A 19,656-nucleotide genomic window follows, 5' to 3' on the forward strand; every position below is an offset into this window, starting at 1 on the left:
CTTCTCAAGGGCAATTAGAGATGAGTAATAGATGTTGGCCTTACCAGCTATGTCCATATCTGAGAACGAATGCAAAATGTCCCTTAATCGCTTTTTTCCATACTAATCCATGTATGCCAGAAATTCAATTGGAATCTTACCATTTTATGTCTTGGGTTTCTTCTTTGAAAATTAAATGGGCTTGTTCCAAACTGTGTTACATTATTCAGTCTGAAAGATGGTCAGACTGTTGACCAATCCAGCACACACTCGTGTGCATCAGTGATTTTAACTGCTCCACCATTGGTTGTCGTGCCTTCAGTTGCCTAGCCTTCAAGCTCTGGGATTTCTTCCCCAAACCTCTCCGCTCCTCTACCTCTCTCTCCTCCAAGACGCTCCTTAAAACCTAACTTTTTGACCAGAGTTTTGGTCACCTGTCCTAATAAGTGACTCAGTGTCAGATTCTGGCTGCTGATGCTCCTGTAAAATGCCTTGGAACATTTTGCTATGTTAAGCGTGCAATATAAATACAGGTTATTGTTGTAATCATGCTGCATCGCTGACTGCCTTCTCTTTATTTTCCCCCACAGTGAGATACATCAAGAAAGATGAACGCAAGTACTATGAAGAGCTGTTTAAATATAGCAGAGAGCATCTCATGCTGTATCCATATCATTTATCTGACATTATGGTAAAGGGACTACGAGTTACCCCTTTTTCCTATTATATAGGAATTATGGAGGTGAGTTTCAAGCATTCAGGGACTTAAATTTGTGCAATCTCTTGTGAACATTTTTATGATGTAAACCTGTATCCACTAGGAATTTGATGGCAAACCAAAGTTATTTCAGCTGTAGTCAGTATTTTTTCCATTCATTGGAGCCCAGATTGCTAACAGCAAAGCGTCAAATCCCTTGTTGCTTGTTAAAATGTTTCTGCTATAGAATCAAACTCGCCCATAGAGGATAACTAGTTCAAGTGGCATCTGAGTTTGGAATTCGTGCCTCTTTAATGGGAGTTCGGTGTTGTCACCCGAAAACTTTCTGGTTCATCCTTGGATTATTAATTGTCAAGGTCAATGGGAAATATTCCCATACCTTTGATTCCTCTTCCTTTAACCCAAAAAATAACCTTTTGGAGCAAGTGGGGATGGATGAAAAGAGTTTATGCCACAATGTTGAATCTTTTCCTTCATGGAGTTCTGCCATTTTGGTTCATTGATTCCTCCTTGTCACAGTGGCGATGTGTATTTACAGGTAGGTGATGTGCAGTTCCACTCACTTCACAGGGAGCTTGCTCTTGGCATTGTTCTGAAGCTGACCCAGGAAAGTCCTTGATAATCTGGGTATGTGGTAGTAGCTGATTGAAACCCCATCCTCCACCTTAAACATTTGCTGCTTCCACCAACAGTGCACAGTGGCTGCAGTGTGTACCACCCACAGGACACAACTTATCAAACTTCCTTTGACAGCACCTTCCAAATCTGTGATCTCTACCACCAAGAAAACCCAGGCCAGCAGACGCATAGGAGTGCCACCAAGTTCCCCTCCAAGCCACACACCTTCCTGACTTGGAACTATATCACCATTCCTTCATTGTCGCTGGGTCAAAATCCTGGAACTCCCTTCCTAACAGCACTCTGTGTACTTGCACCACACAGGCTTCAGCAATTAAAGGAGGCAGCTCACAACTTTCTTGAGGGCAATCAGGAATGTGCAGTAAATGCTTTAATGCTTGCATTCCAAGAATGAATTTAACAAAAAAAAAAAGTAGCCAATTGGCAGGAACCTTTTTATTCGCTGGATCCTGCTTCATGCTCTTTATAGTGTTAATTAAAATTTGTTACATAAGCCTGAGAGCAAAAGGTAAAATAAGCATTTGTTGATGAATAAGCATCGACTCTTGTGACCTGAAACTTATTGACAGTTCATTTCAGAAGTACTTTATTAGCAGTAAACTGCTTTGAGACATTTAGTGGTTGTGACAAATGCTATATGAATGCAAGTTTTTTTTCTTTAATTGGGGACATTTTTTTATGAGTCCACTGACCGAAGTTGTTTCTGCTGTGGTCAGTAATTCTGTCCTATTGGTTTCATTCATTGGAGCCCAGATTTTTAACAGTGCTACACCCAAGTGGGGTGAATTGGTAGCCTGACCAAAGAGCTGATATAGGCACCATGGCATAAACGTCCTGAAAGTACCAGATCATTCAGTAATTCTAATTACGGGAACTGACTGGCTATTAGTTTTGTTAATGCACTTCTCTGCTGGCATGTTGTTGAATAATGACAAGATTTTTCACCACATGGGAAAGAAAATTGTGTTGGAGAATTGCCATTGGACTCTGAATTCTGAATCAGAGCAGTATTTGTTAAGGTTTGTGTGTCGATTCCCTGCTGCTTTCTTGACCATAGTAATGTGTGACTTAAACCAAAATAACCTTTCATATTTGCCATCTTCAACAAGTCAACTGCAACAAAGTCTTAAGTCATGCAAGAATGGTTTCCTTCTGGTTACCTGCCTTTAACTAGAACATTACATGCTGTGCTAATGTATTTATATCCTAGCACCATAAAGATGCTGATGATTAAAAATTGCAGCGTTACATGTAACTTTAAAATTTATAGGGCTGTAGTAACTGGGGTTAATTGGTAGTTCTACCAAAGGGCAGGCACAGGCACAATGGACCTTCTGTGCTGTATCATTCTATGATTTTACATAGCATTTATGGCAAAGGAATAAGCCATATAGTCAAACAGCCCATGCCAGGTGTCCATGCTCCACACTAGCCACCCTCCTACCCTGCTTTGCCTCACCCCATCAGCATAATCTTCTAAATCCATGTTTATTGGCTCCCATTAGTTCCTGTTTCTCCAAGTGCTTGATGCCTTCATCCTATCTTGTACAAAATTGCAAGGAGAGGAACTCTGAAACTAAGCTAGTTAGCAGTGTTAGCCACGTTTCACTGATTTTCAGTTCTGGCTTTCAGAGAGATTGACAAAAGGAGTCAAAAGCCAGAGCTGCAGCAAGAAGCAGTTAGTCCTAGAGTTGTAACTGTTCTCTGTAACACCAGCTGGAGCACATTCAAACCCTGGCTGCTGCTTTTAAAACTGGTGAAGACAAGACGAGAAGTTGCTAGCTGCGTCAGTTCTCGGGAGCTGCTTAATTGAAATCTGTGGATGGATTTATAGACCTGTGTAGGGATGGAATTACAAATTTGACAACAACAGCCCTTCAGTTTCGGAGTCCAGTGGAGCTGTTATTTATTTTGCATAAACAAATTTAATAAACAAAAACATTTTTTTTCTTTTTAGGATATTATGAACAGTGAAAAAAGTTACGATTCGTTACCTAACTTCACAGCTGCTGATTGTAAGTCTTTCGTATGCTTTTGCTGTCTGAATAAAACTGATCTTTTATGTTATATGTACAAAGGTTCTTCACCTCAAGCATTGCCTACTGTACCCCCAAGTGACAACAACCTGCATTTATATACACACCTTTATGTCGTAAAACATCCTAAGGTGCTTCACAAGCAGCTACTATCAAACAAGATTTGATACTGAGCCACCTAAGGGGACAATAGGGCAGCTGATCAAAAGCTTGGTCGAAGATTTAAGCAACTGGAAGGAGTGGGAGGCAGAGAGGCCCAGGGAGGGGATAAGGGCCTGTGCAGCTGAAAGGATGGCTGCCAATGGTGGAGCGATTCAAATTGTGGATGAGAAAAGGGCCATTTTGGAGGAGCGCAGGTTTCTGTGACTCTAGTAAATGGTTGGGCAATTGAATATTCAAAATCAGTGTTAATTAAGGTAGATTTTTTTGTTTTAAAAGCTACAGCTTTAACATGTAATAAATAAATCTATTAATAATGAATCTACATTGCTCTAACCGCTCATATTACCATTATAAAGCTTATACCCCTGGATTAGTATATTAAATTTGATTCTAATTCTGCACTTCTGAAAACTAAGTTGTGTAAGATGCTTATATAAATGGAAGTCTTTCTTTTTAGTGCGGCATTTCTGCTTATTGTTTTCTATAGTGTGCTTGGTGTCATGCTGAGGAGCTGGGGCGGAGACAATAAACTCAAGACCAATTTTCTCCAAACCGGATGAAGATTTGGGGATGAGGTTTCTAACGTACCCTTGTTACCGTTGTTGGCAGGGACCTAGGAGCAGACTCCTCACAAGCCGACGGAGGCCTGGAATCAGATCATATGTCCACTCTGGATGATGCCATTTTGTGTTTATCAACCTGTTATGTTGTTTGGAGAGAGAATGGCTTAGAAAAATAATTTAAATCAGTAAAAATGACTGATTTTTAAGAAGTGAGCTTCCAGAACTTTTTTATGCACTGGACAAAGCATTATTATTTCAAAGAAATGGCAGAAACAAAGCCCATGAAGTATGTTGATGTTGATTTCTTCAGGAACTGGCTTGTCTGAAATGCATATTTATTTTATTGACACTTCCCAAGATCTATTGCCCTCTGAGATCTCTGTACCCTTCCAACTCTGGGCTCTTGCAAATCCCCAGTTTTCATTGCTGCATCATTAGCCACCGTGCCTTCAGCTGCCTGGGCCCTAAGCTCTGAAATTCCCCCGCTAAACTTGTCTCCATTTCTCCCCTCCTTTCAAATGCTCCATAAAACCTACCACTTCTGGCCAAGCTTTTGGCCACCTGTCTTAATATCTCCTATTGCAGCTTGGTTTTGACATTCCTGTGAAGAAGCTTGGGACACTTTACTGCATTAAAAGGTAAAAAGAAAGCGTTGCACTTCTGTAACACTTTTCAGGACATCCCAAAGCACTTTACAGCCAGTGAAGTACTTTTCGAAGTTCAGTCACTGTTGTAATGTAGGAAACATGGCAGCTAATTTGCACACAGCCACATCCCAGAAATATCAATGTGATCATGACCAGGTAATCTGATCTTAGTGTTGCGGGATAGATACAAGGCAGAACACAGGGGAGGTTCCCCTGCTTCTCTTGGAATTAGAATTGGAATCTTTAACATCCACGAGAGAGGGAAAGTGGGGCCTCATTTTAACATCTCATCTGAAAGACGGCATCTCTAAGAGTGCAGCACTCTCTCAATACTGCAATGGGAGTGTCAGCCTAGATTTTTGTGCTCAAGTCTATGGAGTGCGACTTGAACCCGTAATCTTCTGGCTCAGAGGCGAGAGTGCAACCCACTGAGCCACAGCTGACACTATAAAAATGCATGTTGTTTGGTTTTTGGAACATGGGTGAAATTTTATGACTATTTTAATAATAAAGCTATGGCAACTTGAGCTATCAAAGAGCTGGTTTATAGGGAAGAGAGTATAGCTTAACTGTTGGGAATAGTTGTAAACTGCATTGTAGTGAAGCTTTTCTTGAGCGTGATCTTAATTTTTTTACATAAAGGTCTGAGACTTCTAGGTATTGGAAGGAACCAGTACATTGACCTCATGAACCAATGTAGATCATCAAAAGTGAGTCTCTTTTTTTTGTTATTTTAAGGAATTTGAAGTTGTTCACTTATTGATGAGATGTGATTTTTGGATTGGAAAATTGGGCACCTTGTCTCAGTATTGTGTATTCTTGGGTTTAAGTTGACCAGATGCAGAATATAACTCTGTGCCCCACTATGTTCCTTAACAGCAGCGTGAATATTTCCATGGGATTTGAACCTAGGTGCGTGGCGAAAGAGCAGTGTACTATATATTGTCAGGTTCCGCATTTTCATTATTGATGAGCTAAAAACAGTAAATGAGCTTTTTGGTAGCTATAATTTGGGTTGATGTGGATAATCTGTTACTAACAGTCATGTTTAGATTTAATTTACACATATGGGTTCCCTCACCCTAATATCAGTAGATCCTATATGAACAAATCTGGGAGAGAATAGTAAATTGTCCCATTTTAGACCACAGCTTGCTGTAAAATTATTAAGAAAATTAGTTCATAATTCATTCAACTAAGTAAACATTTTATATATTGCCATCCAATGAAATGATGCTGATAAAGAATATCGTAAATGGGATAGTGTTCCATCATACACTAATATTGTTTACTTTAACAAGCACACAGTATATCAAATGGAATTCTATGTATGATGTTGAACAATGAATGCATATGCTATAAATGTGTATTGGACTACACCGAAGAGATACTAGCTTTTATTTATGCATAACACATGGGTAACTACTTTATTTGTGGATTATGTTGGCTTTTCTTAATTGCAGAGAAAACTGTATTCACTAATTCTGCAAAATAACCATTATTCCAGAAATTCTTCAGGCGGAAAACAGCTCGTGATCTGCTACCAGTGAAACCCGTGGAGATTACTATTGAGCCATGGTGGGTGGTGCAGGCTGGTTTCATCACAGAGGATGATATCAAGGTAATGTTGAAATTAACAGACCCAAGTAATATTTATTGTGTAATCTGACTTCTAGTGCTTTACTTATTGTGGCTAATTGACTTACGTTAAGTCTTGAGCACAAAATCCAGGCTGACATTCTAATGCAGTGCCGAGGGAAGAAACAGGAGTAGGCTGAAACATATGGTTTGTCAGGGATGCCCAATTTGTCTATCTTGAGGAGGAGAAGGTAGAAATGCACTGTGTGAATTTGGTTGACTGAGTCTGGTGACTTGGGTTGGGGGTAGGAGGAGTGGTGGTGGGTGTGGGCGGCAATGTGGAGAGAGATTTTCAAGAGGAGTTTAGGTCGGTGGCAGTCTGGGGAGTGATGGATTGATGCTTAGTAGTAGGCTCTTGGAGCAGGGGTGATTGGCATTGTTGGGGAATTGCCATTCAGCAGTGACAAGCAATTGGCTCTTTTTCCCCTGTACAACAAAAGGGCCCCCTTTGTCAGCGGGTTTGCTGACATGCCAGGAATGGACCTAAGAGAATGGATAGGTGCAGGTTTGGAGAGAGATATTTCAGAGTATGTGAAGGTTAGGAGAGACTGACACTTTTAATCCCAATGGTTTAAAAATAAAAATTAAGAGGGTGGGAGGGCCAGGGTGGAGGGTGCAGGTGGATCAAGGAAACTGAAGACAGCAGAAAGCCCAAGACTTGTTGATGGGATGTTTCAGCTTAAAAAAAAAGGCATGGAGGGAAAGAGAGAAAGAGAGTAGAAGAAAAGCTCAGCATCACATTGAGTGAGGAATTTGTTGAGGTGGAGGTTAAGAAAAGGTGATGCTGAGGGAGGAGCATTCAGGGTCAGAGAGTGTAAGTTCAGAGGGCATAGTGAAGGTATGATGATGTGTCCAATGGGAAGGTTGGAAGAAAGTGAAGAAGGGGTCGGCAGATAGGCTGGCATCCAAAAGTTGTTGAAGCTTGTGTTGCTGCCCGAAAGAAAGGTAAATGTTTTTGTTGAAAGTGTCCAATGGGACAAAGGATGATGTGCCATTGAGAACTGGGCCGACTCTGAAATAAAGTGAACCGCTGCTGCTAATTGGCAGCCTGCTGGAGGGGGTGGATTTTTAAAATAAAAAACAGCGAGAACAGTTGCTTGAAAGAATGTTGAATATCGCAGAGACATCAGCGATCATGGGTTGATCTAAAATGGGGAAATTTAAGTTGGAATTCATATGCAGTGAGTTTGAGCTGGAGACAGGTACGAAGAAAATAGCGGAGGAGATAAAAATGGTTCTCGGAACATAACAGGGCCCACAGGTACTACATGATCGCTTTGCCCTCCCACCCCCACCCCAATGCTTTAAGCATTTCCAGCACTGTCAGATATCTTTTATTTAGTCTATCAATGGAAATATTGTTTTACCAATTTATTAAGGAAGGATGTCCATGTAATACCTGCAACATATCTGGGGAATGTACAGAAATAATGTATGCAGAAATTTCAAGGAGACTTAATAAGATTGGGAATAACTTAATTCTGTTAATGCTAATCCTGAATTGAGGTGTGCATTACTGTCCATAAAGTCAGATTGTAGATAGACCCTGCTTCCACATCTGAAAGTGTGAACGTGTGGTGTCTAGCAATGCTGCCACCTGACAACTCGGGACATTTTAACTGGTAACCTTGTAGTGTTGTACATATTTTTTTTGTTCAGTTGAGATCATTTTGAGAACGGCTGTCTTTTTGACTCTAGATTTGTTCAGGGCCCGAGAAGAGTTCTATTGATAAAATCATTGATTCGGGACCTCAACTGGCTGGAATATTGGAACACAATGTGGTTCTCAGTGAGTATATCCTTTAGGAATGACATTGCAGTAAAACCCTGTCTTGCTGAACTCTGAAACTTAAATTTTACCAATGGCCAAGTCATCCACATGCTGGGCAGAACTGGGGCAAATAGATTTCAATGCAGGCAAGTGTAAGGTCATCCATTTTGGATCAAATAAAGGAATGGATTGTTGGAGTATTCTTTTTAACTGGCAAAAAAACTAGCAACAGTGGTGGTCCAAGGAAATTTAGGGATCCATGTTCACATAATTAAAATGTAGTGGTCAGGTATAAAACTGGAATTGGCATTGCTTGAATCATCACTTAATGGCATCAGGAAATTCCCACAAAGACCATCCTCATAGACAGCAGTTGAATGCACATTGCAGATGAGACCATTCATGAGTATCATCTCACTCGTCTCTTTCTCCTCCCACCCCAGAACATTGGTGTCCCTTCAGCCTGCGGGAGCGGTGTGCTCTGTAAAAGTCCCAAGAAGGAATGCAAGCAATCAGCTGCTGTCATTCCCCTTTAATACAATTCTCAAATATGTTGGGGGAAGCTTAGTGTAAAGGAATGTTATTTACCTGAGTGGTTTACAACAGTCTTCTTTGAACCCGTCCTCATCAAAATTTTCAAAGTTGTTGTTTCCAAGCTGTTAATCACTGTCAGCAAGGTTAAGGCTGTGAGCTGTTGCCTGGCAAATACAGCATTCAGCAGCACAGTTGCCTTTGCCCAGTTGTATGAATAGTTATCAAGAGTTACACCAGGTGGAAGAAGGTAGTGTTAGTAAGTGGCTATATTTAAAGGAGACCCAGGACATTCCAACTAATATGTCTTGATTCTCGGCCTAGCAAGTCGCCCAATTCAGGGGCAATAAGAGATGAACAACAAATGCTGGCCTTGCCTGTGACCCCCACATCCCATGAAAGAATTTTTAAAAAGGGTGTTGTGGCTGCAGGCCAGGTGCTCCATGCTGCAAAATCTTTTTAATACATTGAGCAGTGAGACAGTTATTTCACTGAATGTCACTAAACATTAATGGCCCAGAAACAGGCCATTCCGTCCAACAGGTCCTTGCTAGTATTTAGGCTCCACACAAGCTTCCCCCCCATTCAGTCGTCTTCTTCCAAACCCAACAACATATCCTTCTGTACCTTTCTCCCTCATGTGTATCTAGCTTCCCCTTAAATGAATCTATGCTCTATATCTATGGATCAACCGCTCTCTTTGGTAGCATGCCTTACTTTCTGGGTAAAGAAATATCTCCTGAATTCCCTTAGTGCATTTGTTAGTGACTATCCTATATTTATAGTCCCTTGTTTTGGTCTCACCTGCAAGTTGAAACATCATCTCGATGTCTGCCCTATCAATTGTTTTCATAACCTTGAAGACCTCCATAAGGTCACCCCTCAATCTTCTCTCGTCAATCTTTCCTGATGGTTATAACCCCTCATCTGGTGTCAAATTTGTGAATCTTTTTGCTTTGTGAATTTTGTGAATCCTCTCTAGTGTCTCTATACCCTTTTTAATAACATGAAGACCAGAACTGTGCACTGTTCTCCAAGTGTGGTGTAACTAGGGTTCAATACATGTTTAACATACATCCCTGCTTCTTTGTTGTCATGCTCATCATGGGACAGTAAGACTTGGCAGTCTCTAAGTAGACCCCATTGTATTTTGGCAGTAAAGCTGAAGAGCTCTTCCTCTCTTGCATTCCTGAATCATAAATTTCTGTAGCTGGAAGTTGTCTGGACAGGGACTTACTGAAGATTCATCTGCCTTTTATGACCACAATCCTTTGTCATCTGCCTGCCAGCTAGCTCATCCTCTGAACACAAGAATAGGAGCAGAAGTAGGCCTCGAACCTGCTCTGCCATTCGATAAGATCATGGCTGATCTGATTGTTGCCTCAATTCCACTTTCCTGTCTGCCCCGCATAACCTTTGACTCCCTTGTCTATCAAAAATCTGCCCAACTTCGCCTTGAATAGATTCACTAACCCTGGCCCCTCTGCTCTCTGGGGAAGAGAATCCTATAGACTCATGACCCTCTGAGTGAAAAAAGTTCTCCTCATTTTCGTCTTAAATGGGGGACCCCTAATTTTTAAACTGTGTCCCCCTAGCTCTAGACTCCTCCACAAGGGGAAAGACCTTCTCATCATCCACCCGGTCAAGTCCCCTGTTCCTGGAAATCTGAATGCGACTTGTATTAGCCTACAATATGTACCAGATGCAGTTTTCTAAGAAGTGTGCTTTAACCCACAACTACATCTTCAGTATTTTTTTCCTTGTGATAACCCCTTGTATCATATCTGATTAAGATCAAATTTATGTAGAACTATGGGGTGTTTTGTGCCATGAACTTGCTTCCATTATGCACTGGGATGGCTCTCCCTGTACACTGGACCCTTGCATTTAGCTGGCATTGCAAGGAAACTATTCCCCCAGCGCAAACTTTACCTTGTATCTATCTGAGTAGGATTTTTTTTTGTTTAACTAGGTTGTAGAGTGAAAGAAAAACAAAAATAGCTGGAAAAACTCAGCAGGTCTGATAGCATCTGCAGAGAGGAACACAGTTGACGTTTCGAGTCTGTATGACTCTTCACCAGAACTAAAGAAATTTAGAAATGTGGTGAAATATAAGCTGGTGGGGGGGTGGGACAGGTAGAGCTGGATAGAGGGCCAGTGATAGGTGGAGGCAAAGAAGAGATTGCCAAAGATGTCGTGGACAAAAGGACAAAGGGGTGTTGACGGTGGTGATATTATCTAAGGAATGTGCTAATGGTGACATTAAACATAGAAAGCAGGACAAGCAAGTGCCAGATGGCCCTAGTGGGGGTGGGTGGGGGGAAGGGATCAAATGTGCTAAAAGGTAGAGATAAAACAATAGATTTAAAAATAGGTGGGAAAAGAAAAATATATTTAAAATATATAAATTATTGGAAAAAGGGGGATCGGAAAGGGAGCGGGGATGGAGGAGAGAATTCATGATCTGAAGTTGTTGAACTCAATGTTAAGTCTGGAAGGCTGTAAAGTGCCTAGTCGGAAGATGAGGTGCTGTTCCTCCAGTTTGCTTTGAGCTTCACTGGAACATTGCAGCAGGCCAAGGACAGACATGTGGGCTTGAGAGCAGGGTGGTGTGTTGAAATGGCAAGTGACAGGGAGGTCTGGGTCATGCTTGCGGACAGACCGAAGGTGTTCCGCAAAGAGGTCACCCAGTCTGCATTTGGTCTCTCCAGTGTAGAGGAGACCACATTGGGACTTAACATTGAGTTCAACAACTTCAGATCACGAACTCTCTCCTCCATCCCCACCCCCTTTCCGATCCCCCTTTTTCCAATAATTTATATTAAATATATTTTTCTTTTCCAACCTATTTTTAAATCTATCGTTTTAGCTCCACCTTTTAGCCCATTTCGATCCCTTCCCCCCACCCCCACTAGGGCCATCTGCCACTTGTTTGTCCAGCTTTCTACCCTTAATGTCACCATTAGCACATTCCTTAGATAATATCACCACTGTCAGACTCGAAACGTTAACTGTGTTCCTCTCCGCAGATGCTGTCAGACCTGCTGAGTTTTTCCAGCTATTTTTGTTTTTGTTTCAGATTTCCAGCATCCGCAGTATTTTGCTTTTATTGTAGAGTGAAGGCCTTGTCTACCTGTTGGCTATAAGAACCCTATGAGAAATGAACTTGGTATTTTCAGCTAAGTTGCAAAACATTTGCAGCGCAGAAACCAGCCATTTGGCCGTACAGGACTATACCAGCATTTATACTCCACATCAGCCTCTTCCCACCGCACTTCATCTAACCCCATCAGCATAGCCTTCTGTTCCTTTCTCACGCATGTACTTCTGGCGCACACGCAATGGGCCAAATGGCCTCTTTCTGTGCCATTAATATTTCACTTTTCTGTGTTTGTCTTCATGGTGACTGTGTGTTCATGGAGCAAACCTGTCTCTCTTTTTCAGCAGTGATTGGCATTAAGTTGACCTGTCTATCAAAACCAGAGGATAACTGATGGAGATGGAAAATTGTCACACTGATGCAGTAGAGTGCTATTCTGAAATTGGGGTGAAATCAAGATTGTTGGGGAAGAGTAGAGGGTGCTCTACTGTATGTCTAACCAGGCTATACCATAATTGAAATGCTCAAAGCTGGGGGTATGTTCAGCTTCGCAGCATTCAAAACCCTCGCCATTTTTAATTCAAAAGGTTGGTAAATAAATTGTGTGCGTTCTGCCAAAACTTTTGTTTCACAAGCAGGTGAATTCATATTTTTTTGTTTGCACTTAATTGATTTGGTTTCCCTCTTGCGTTGCAGGTTTATATAACAAAGGCTTCATTTACCTTGATGTACCAATATCAGATGACAGCTGCATAGCAGGTGAGCAGTTTCACTGATGTTCGATTTGATCATCTTAATATGATTAAATTTACCAGAATTTATGTTCTGAGTGGGTGTATGAATTAATTAATTGCTTATTTTAAGCAGTGGCATAAGCAATGGATTGTTTTCCTTTGGAGCAGGGAAGGTTAAGGGGAATTTTGGAAAAGGAGCTCAAAATCTTGAGTTTTGAAGGAGTAAGGAGAAACTTTCCATCGGCAGAAGGGTTGATGAGCAGAGGCCACCGATTTAATTGGCAAATGAACCAGGGGCAGCATGAGTTGGGGGGGTGGGGTGCGGTGGGGAAACATGCTTAAGAAGTGAGTTGTTGTGATCTGGGGTGTGCTGTCTGAAAGAATGGTGGATGCAGTTTCAATAGTAACTTTCAAAAAGGAATTGGATAAATACTTGTAAAGAAAAGATTTGGCAATGGGAAAAAGTGCATGGGATTGGAACTATTGGATAACTCTTTCAAAGAGCTGGCACAGTGGGCTGAATGATCTCCTTCAGTTCTGTATCATCCTGTGTTGCCACATGACCAGTTTGTTTTGTTTTTTGTAAAATCCATCAAAGGAATCCTGAGATGTCCTTTTCTTTTAGAATCTTGAGTTGCTATTTTGACAAATTAAAAAGAAAACTTCATTAAGCATATACATTATTTAAATTGCATGAAAGGGTTTGATAGCAAGGTCTTTAGTTGATCTGAAGTGTCAACTTGGTTCATTTGTAGCAATCTCGAGTCAGAAGGCTGTTAGTTTAACCCTCACTTGTCGTACATGAACCCGTGATCTGAGCGCTGATGCTTCAGTGCAGTCCTGAAGAAGTGCTGCATTATTGTGGTGGGGGTGGGGGTCACCAGGTTCCTCATTCGATCCGGTGTTAAACCGAGCTCCTGTGTAAACGTTCAAGTGGATGTGAAAGAACTTATGGCGCTCTTTGAAGAGGAGCTGAAGATTGCAATGTAGTGGCTGAAATTTATCCCTCTGTGAACACCACCAAAAACAGGCTGATGATTGTCTTATTAAAAACAGAAAATGTTGGAAAACATTCAGCAGATCAGGCAGGAAAACAGAGTTGCTTTTCAGCTTGATGAGCCTTCATCAGAGCTGGAAGATGTTGGAGATGAACGGCTTCGGTGCAAGGCAAAATGGAGGTGGTAAAGCGACAAGTAGACACAAAAGATGGGAGCAGGGGCAGTGTAAGCTGGTTATAGCAGGCAGCTTCTGGAAATGTGTCAGAGAAATATGAGTAGGTTCCTGGGGTGTGGCCCACCCTGCTGGCTGTGTCCTGCTGGCTGTGTGCTGATAAGAGATCTCTGCTCCTCCTTCATTCCCGGTGGCACTGGTGCACCCATCCTTCAACCATGTTGCAGATGCAACACCTGCACTTTAACCTCCTACATTCCCACCCTCTCGGACCTCAATCACTCCTTTCTGGTGAAATGGTGATTTACTTGGTAGTGCTTCTATACTAATATAGTGCATTTGCTGCTCACAATGCATCTCCTCCACTCAAAAACACAGATTGGGTGATTGCTTTGCTGAGCACATCCATTCGGTCTGCAAGCATGACAGTGAACTTTTAGCAGTTTAAGGTTGTCACAGGGTGCAGGGAAATGTCTTGGAGTATTGTTGAATGCTTTTCCACAGGGAATGATAGCAGCAGAAACTATTGTATCCTTTATGGGAAGATTAGGTAAATATTTTTGGCACGGGATATTATCGCCAAAAAAGGTAAAGAATTAGTTGTAGCAGATAATTGGCTACTTCTTAGGCAGTCACTCATGACGTTGCTTTATGAGGAAACATCTGATCCTTCTTGTAATGCTAATTTCAAAGTTAGCATTTCAGCTATTTGAGCTCTGTTGAAAAGAAGAGACATGCTGTTAAAGCTTTTTGCCTTGTACTTATCAGGACAGATGCAAGAATGCCAAACTTCAAAGGGAGCAACAATTTATACTGCATGAAAATATGGTGCTGTTTGGTTGCCAAGCTGACTCTGACTCGTTGAGGAGTTGCCTTGGGGAATGCACCAGGGAACAAATGCCCTGAAATTTGGCATTCTTGCGTTTGTCCTGATGAGTGCAAGACTGAAAGCTTCAACAGCATGTCTCTTTTTTTCAGCGTTACTCAAGTTCTGTACTATGAAGTGACAATTTAAGTTTTATATAAGTACTGGAAAATTCACCTTGACAATTTTTTTTCCTTTCATGTTCAGTTCCACCATTAGAGGGTTTTGTGATGAACCGGGTCCAAGGTGATTACTTTGAAACGCTTCTCTACAAGATTTTTGTTTCTATCGATGAGCATACCAATGTTGCAGAGGTAGGGGGGACAAACAAAATAAATTTTGTTCTACGTATTTTCTAACCCAGCGCAAACAAGCAGTCACAAAGCAGTTTTTTAAAAAACATACGGACAGGTTCCATTAATGAAAGAGCACTGCACTATCCAAGGTGCCATCTTTCAGATGAGACATTAAACTGAAGCCTTGTCTGCCCCATCGAGTGGACATAAAAGATCCCCCACAGCCCTATTCAAAAGAAGAAGAAGGGAGCGCTTCCATGTGTCCCTCAGAATATTTATCCCTTGACCAGCATCACTTCAGTAAAAAATAAACAGATTACCTGGTCATGATCCCATTGCTGTTTGTGGGAGCTTGGTGTACTCAAAATTGGCCACTGCCTTTCCTGCATTACAACTAAATTACAAAAATGCTTCATTGGCTGTGAAGTACTTTGGGGCACCCTGAGGTTGTAAAAGGCACTTTATGAATACGATTTATTTCTTGCTCTCTTTCCTGAAATTTTCATATAATCTGACTTGTTTCTTTTGTGTTATGAGCAGCTTTTTCCTACACTAGAAACTAAATACACTTGTGACATTTGAAAGGAAGAAAATAGCAAAATTTGGTACAAGCTTTGAAATCAGGCCATGTGTTTTTGGTTTTATTAAAGAAAAGCAGTTTTGTTTGCCTTTTCGAAGAAACATTAAGAGCTATAGTTGGTGAACAGCGCAGATTAACATGGGTAATGGCAGGGATGGGAAATTATAATTACAATTTGAAGAGAGACTTGACACTATTTCCTCTCAAGCAGGGAAAATAATTAGGAGACTTAGCAGAGGTTTTTTTTAATGAAATTATAAAGGGCTAGGCAGTTGGGATTTAGGAAGTGCAGTTGTAAGCAATTTAGAGAGTTCTCTCTAAGGACAAATACATTCGGAGCTGAATTTGGAGTGGTTTTGGATTGGGGAGGGCATGGGTGGTGATGGATACGAGGAAATGGTAGGAGATGGCCTTATCTGAGAGAGATCACAGGAGCAAAGTGGCCATGGTTGGTGACAAGATTGAGGAATGGTTATCAGGATGCGTGGGAACAAACTTTTGAAAAATTCAGGGGCCTATATTTTATTGACTTTGTGTTATAGAAAGTTTATCTCTCTGAAGAATGTAATGGCTTGTTTAATGTTTTGCAGTTGGCGAATGTCCTGGAAATAGACCTGTCCCTTGTGAAGGTGCGTATGATGTTTTACAATTTTGCGAAATAATGTTCAGACCCCCGGGCAGGGTAGAGTTGAGTGGATCTTAAACCTTTTAAAATTGTCCCCAGTTTTGGCTTGTGATGTTTTAAGTTATCGCATTATTTTTCCAGAGATATGACTTGAGATTTCAAAATGCTGCAAGGAACGAAAGTGTAGAAAGTTTGATTAACCTAATTAGATTATGTCTTTATGGTTTTCACTGAAAAATGGACATAGTTGTGAGGTTGAATTTCCAAAGTATCAGTAAAATCCCAGAATATCATGCAATTGAATGAAATGTCGCTTATCATTCACTCTGAGTCAGTGACCCTGATGTTACCCATTACATAATAATACAGGTCTTTGTATTGTTATAAAACATTGAATACTCTGATTCACCCCAAGCAAAACCATAGGAGACTTAGTACTAATATATTAAAAATCTTACATGTGCAACATTTCCAGTCAACATTAACCATTATACGTCCCTGAGCCCACATTTATACTAGAAACTACTTGTGTAAAACTTGTCAGGCTATAATTACACCAGTGGGTGACTGCAGCACTGTCACTGGCAGGAGGATGTAATTACAATGTGCAAATCCATGTTGGTAATTTCATACATATAATGCATGACGCTATGCCCTGGATTTTGTGGTTGTAATAATATTAAAGCTGTCAGTGTTTTCTGCCATTACGCTCTGAAACTGACAGGAACTTCTCGTGTCCACACACACAATCAAACCTGGAAATGCTGTTACTGATTCCTTGCTCCCCCACAGAATATGCTGTTGAAATGGACATCATCCAGCAATCGCTGAATTGACATGGATTTCCACCTCTTACCCTATTATCTCACTGTAACAGCCCTTGGGAAAAAGCAATAACTTGTTGAATGAGGTGTAACTGAGTTTTTAATGGGTCATAATTGCTAGTGAATAACCTCTCTGGCCTGAAAAATCTGATTTTATATTTGTGGAATGTTAAATTTCCCTAGTCCATGATAAAAATTTCATGAAAATCTGATATTTCACCTTCTTCCTTAATACTATGTGTATGTTCCAAACTATATTTTCATTTTCTGTAAAATTATAAAGTGTATTTCCTGGCTTGCTGTCTGAGAACTCTTTAGAATAATTGGCTGCTTGCCCTGCTTAGTTGCTGAATACCAGAGACCCCCTACAGCGGGTGCCAGATTTAAATTTATGTCAGAAAAGGTGAAGTCCACGCCAGAGAGCTCATCGGATCTTTGTGGGCAGCTTTTTTTGAGGGGTCAGATGCGAGTACCATCACCTCATTGCTCACTGCGAAATCTGGACCTATGTGGCCCAAATATGTCCTTTAGTTATATTTAGTGATAACCCTGTGGAACATCATTGCTTGAGGGTGTAATTTTGCAGTTCATTTTGTCTCTTCAGAATGCAGTGTCAATGTATTGTCGACTGGGTTTTGCACACAGAAAAGGACAAGTGATAAATGCAGAGCAGCTTCACCCAACATGGAGGACTGTTCCATCGGTCAACAGATTAAAGTAAGTGGAGGCTTTCGCACTAAATCTATATGGGTCATAGCAATAGGTTGTGAATTTTTTTTAACTAGGAGGATGAGAAACAAAAACTTGCTTTACGAGCATAAGTTGGGTATATTTGAGACAGAGCGACATGTTGACTCAGTGAAAGAAAGTTGTTAACTTGTTATTCATTTAGAAATGTTTTATTGCTTTTAAAAATGATGAGCTACAATACCACCTCAGATGGCATTGAAGACTCCTAACTGTAGCTTGTCAACAGGAACTCTCATTTTAAAAGTGGCAGCCTTTACCTGCAGCACCTGCTGTACCTGTAGGTGATGATGGGATTGCCCTTAACAATGTTAATAGTCCTGGCAGCTCATGTTAATTGGGTGCTGCCATCTACCTTTATATAAAACCATATAATTCCATGAGCCTTATTTGCCCATATAAAAGATTTTATGGGACAAAAGTTTGTTTTCTTCCCCACAAAAGTGCAGCAGTAATAATAAAAAAAAGTTCAAAATTATTGTTCCTTCTGTAGTGGGATGCTATAACTGAGTTTTCAGGCCTCTGAATCAAGCGACTATCAAGCTTCAGATGGATGCCTGCTATGCCAAATGCCACTTCAGGACACTAAGATGTTCCATCCTGAGCCAGGTTACCTTGTTAAAAACCGTGCTCTCTAATCTACTAAGTGCTGTCTAACTCCTCCAGTATTATTGGATACCGTTACAAACTTTTCGGAAATTTGCACCCACTCCCCACTCTCTACTGCTCATACTTTTGCTGATGCATTAGTAATAAAACTGTCGTCTTTGAGAATTATTCCCACTCACGTAGATCTGAATAGGGATCCCAACTCTCTCGTAAATTTGAGAGAGTTTATCTTTTTTCCATTGGCCACAGAATGAAGAGAAAATGGAAAATTGAATTTCTGGAGATACAAGAATTTGTGTCCTTTTTATGTTTCCTAAAGTTACAGCCATTAACGTATAAGTCACTTAACTATTTTCACCGTCTTCAACCTGCTTTGCATCGCCCAGTATCTATCACAGAATTTAAGAATTGAAACAGATCATTCAAACCAATCAGTCTGTGCCAGTGTTTATGATGCACACGAGGCCCCGCTACTTGATTTACTCTATCTTATCCCATCAGCATCTTATCTCCTGTATGCATTTATCGAGCCTCCTGTTAAATGTATTTGTGCTATTGCCTCAGCCACTTCCTGTGGCATCGAGTTCCACATTTTGGCCACTCTTTCAACAGAGAACATTTTCCTTGAATTCCATGTTGGATTAATTAATGACTATCTTATATTTATGGCCCCCAGTTCTGGTCTCCTGCACAAATGGAAATATTTTCTCTGTCTAACCTTTCGAATCACTTCATAATTTCAAAGACCTCTATCTAGTTACTCTTCTGCATTTTTTCTAGCAAAAAGAGCCCCAGCCTGTTCACTCATGCCTATTAGTTATAAATCTAATCATTAAAGAGCTGTACTAACATATTGCAGAGCACAGAGTTGCTCTTACAATTGTACATGCTGAAACATCATTTAATTACAATGGCTATCACCAGACCTAGGAACTACTTCGCTTCTGAAAGGAAAGCTGCAGTCTAGAAACACTTACGTCAATGACATGCATTTGGAATGCTCTTTGCCCGTTGAGTGAAGGAAATTGCACATTAAATGTCTTTGTTGGTTTTTCTTGCCTTCGTGAGGATGATGCTTGCTTATATTGTTTTAAAATATGTTCCTACTTAACGCCTGAAGTTTATTCTGATGAAATTTTTTTGCTTGCACGAATATGGATTTGACAAAGGAAAACCTGGTAAGTGCTGTTTTTGGCATGTTCTGTTCACAGATCAGACTTGGCTTTACTTTGCATCTTTGAGTGTTTCTAAGCTGCTGATACTATTAACTACTTACAACTATGTGCTCCGTGTGTGTGTGTGTGTTTGATATATAAATGAAAATGGAATGTTATATCAGCTAATGGTTTTCAGGTGTCTGAAAGAAATGGGTTTAATGTATTGCTGTTGGAACCCAGTTCACAGTGCTTTTGATATGTTTAG

The 19,656-nt window shown here is 40.7% G+C and overlaps 1 protein-coding gene across 2 annotated transcripts in view; it reads left to right on the forward strand.

Annotated features, from left to right (window-relative positions):
• Window positions 1–19,656, forward strand: part of fam91a1 (family with sequence similarity 91 member A1) — a 54,159-nt gene that overhangs the window by 11,960 nt on the left and 22,543 nt on the right. Inside the window, exons 3-11 of one of the 2 annotated variants that reach the window (XM_078539884.1) lie at window positions 570–721; window positions 3,294–3,351; window positions 5,387–5,454; window positions 6,252–6,365; window positions 8,081–8,171; window positions 12,481–12,543; window positions 14,761–14,867; window positions 16,020–16,058; window positions 17,483–17,595. In XM_078539884.1, coding sequence (XP_078396010.1) covers window positions 570–721; window positions 3,294–3,351; window positions 5,387–5,454; window positions 6,252–6,365; window positions 8,081–8,171; window positions 12,481–12,543; window positions 14,761–14,867; window positions 16,020–16,058; window positions 17,483–17,595 — 805 coding nt within the window. Of the gene's footprint in view, window positions 1–569; window positions 722–3,293; window positions 3,352–5,386; window positions 5,455–6,251; window positions 6,366–8,080; window positions 8,172–12,212; window positions 12,372–12,480; window positions 12,544–14,760; window positions 14,868–16,019; window positions 16,059–17,482; window positions 17,596–19,656 lie in introns of those variants that run through there. The other variant, XM_078539885.1, reaches the window with a different exon arrangement.

This window comes from Cetorhinus maximus, chromosome 4 (assembly GCF_964194155.1).
Source record: "Cetorhinus maximus chromosome 4, sCetMax3.hap1.1, whole genome shotgun sequence".
Taxonomy (NCBI): Eukaryota; Metazoa; Chordata; class Chondrichthyes; order Lamniformes; family Cetorhinidae; genus Cetorhinus; species Cetorhinus maximus.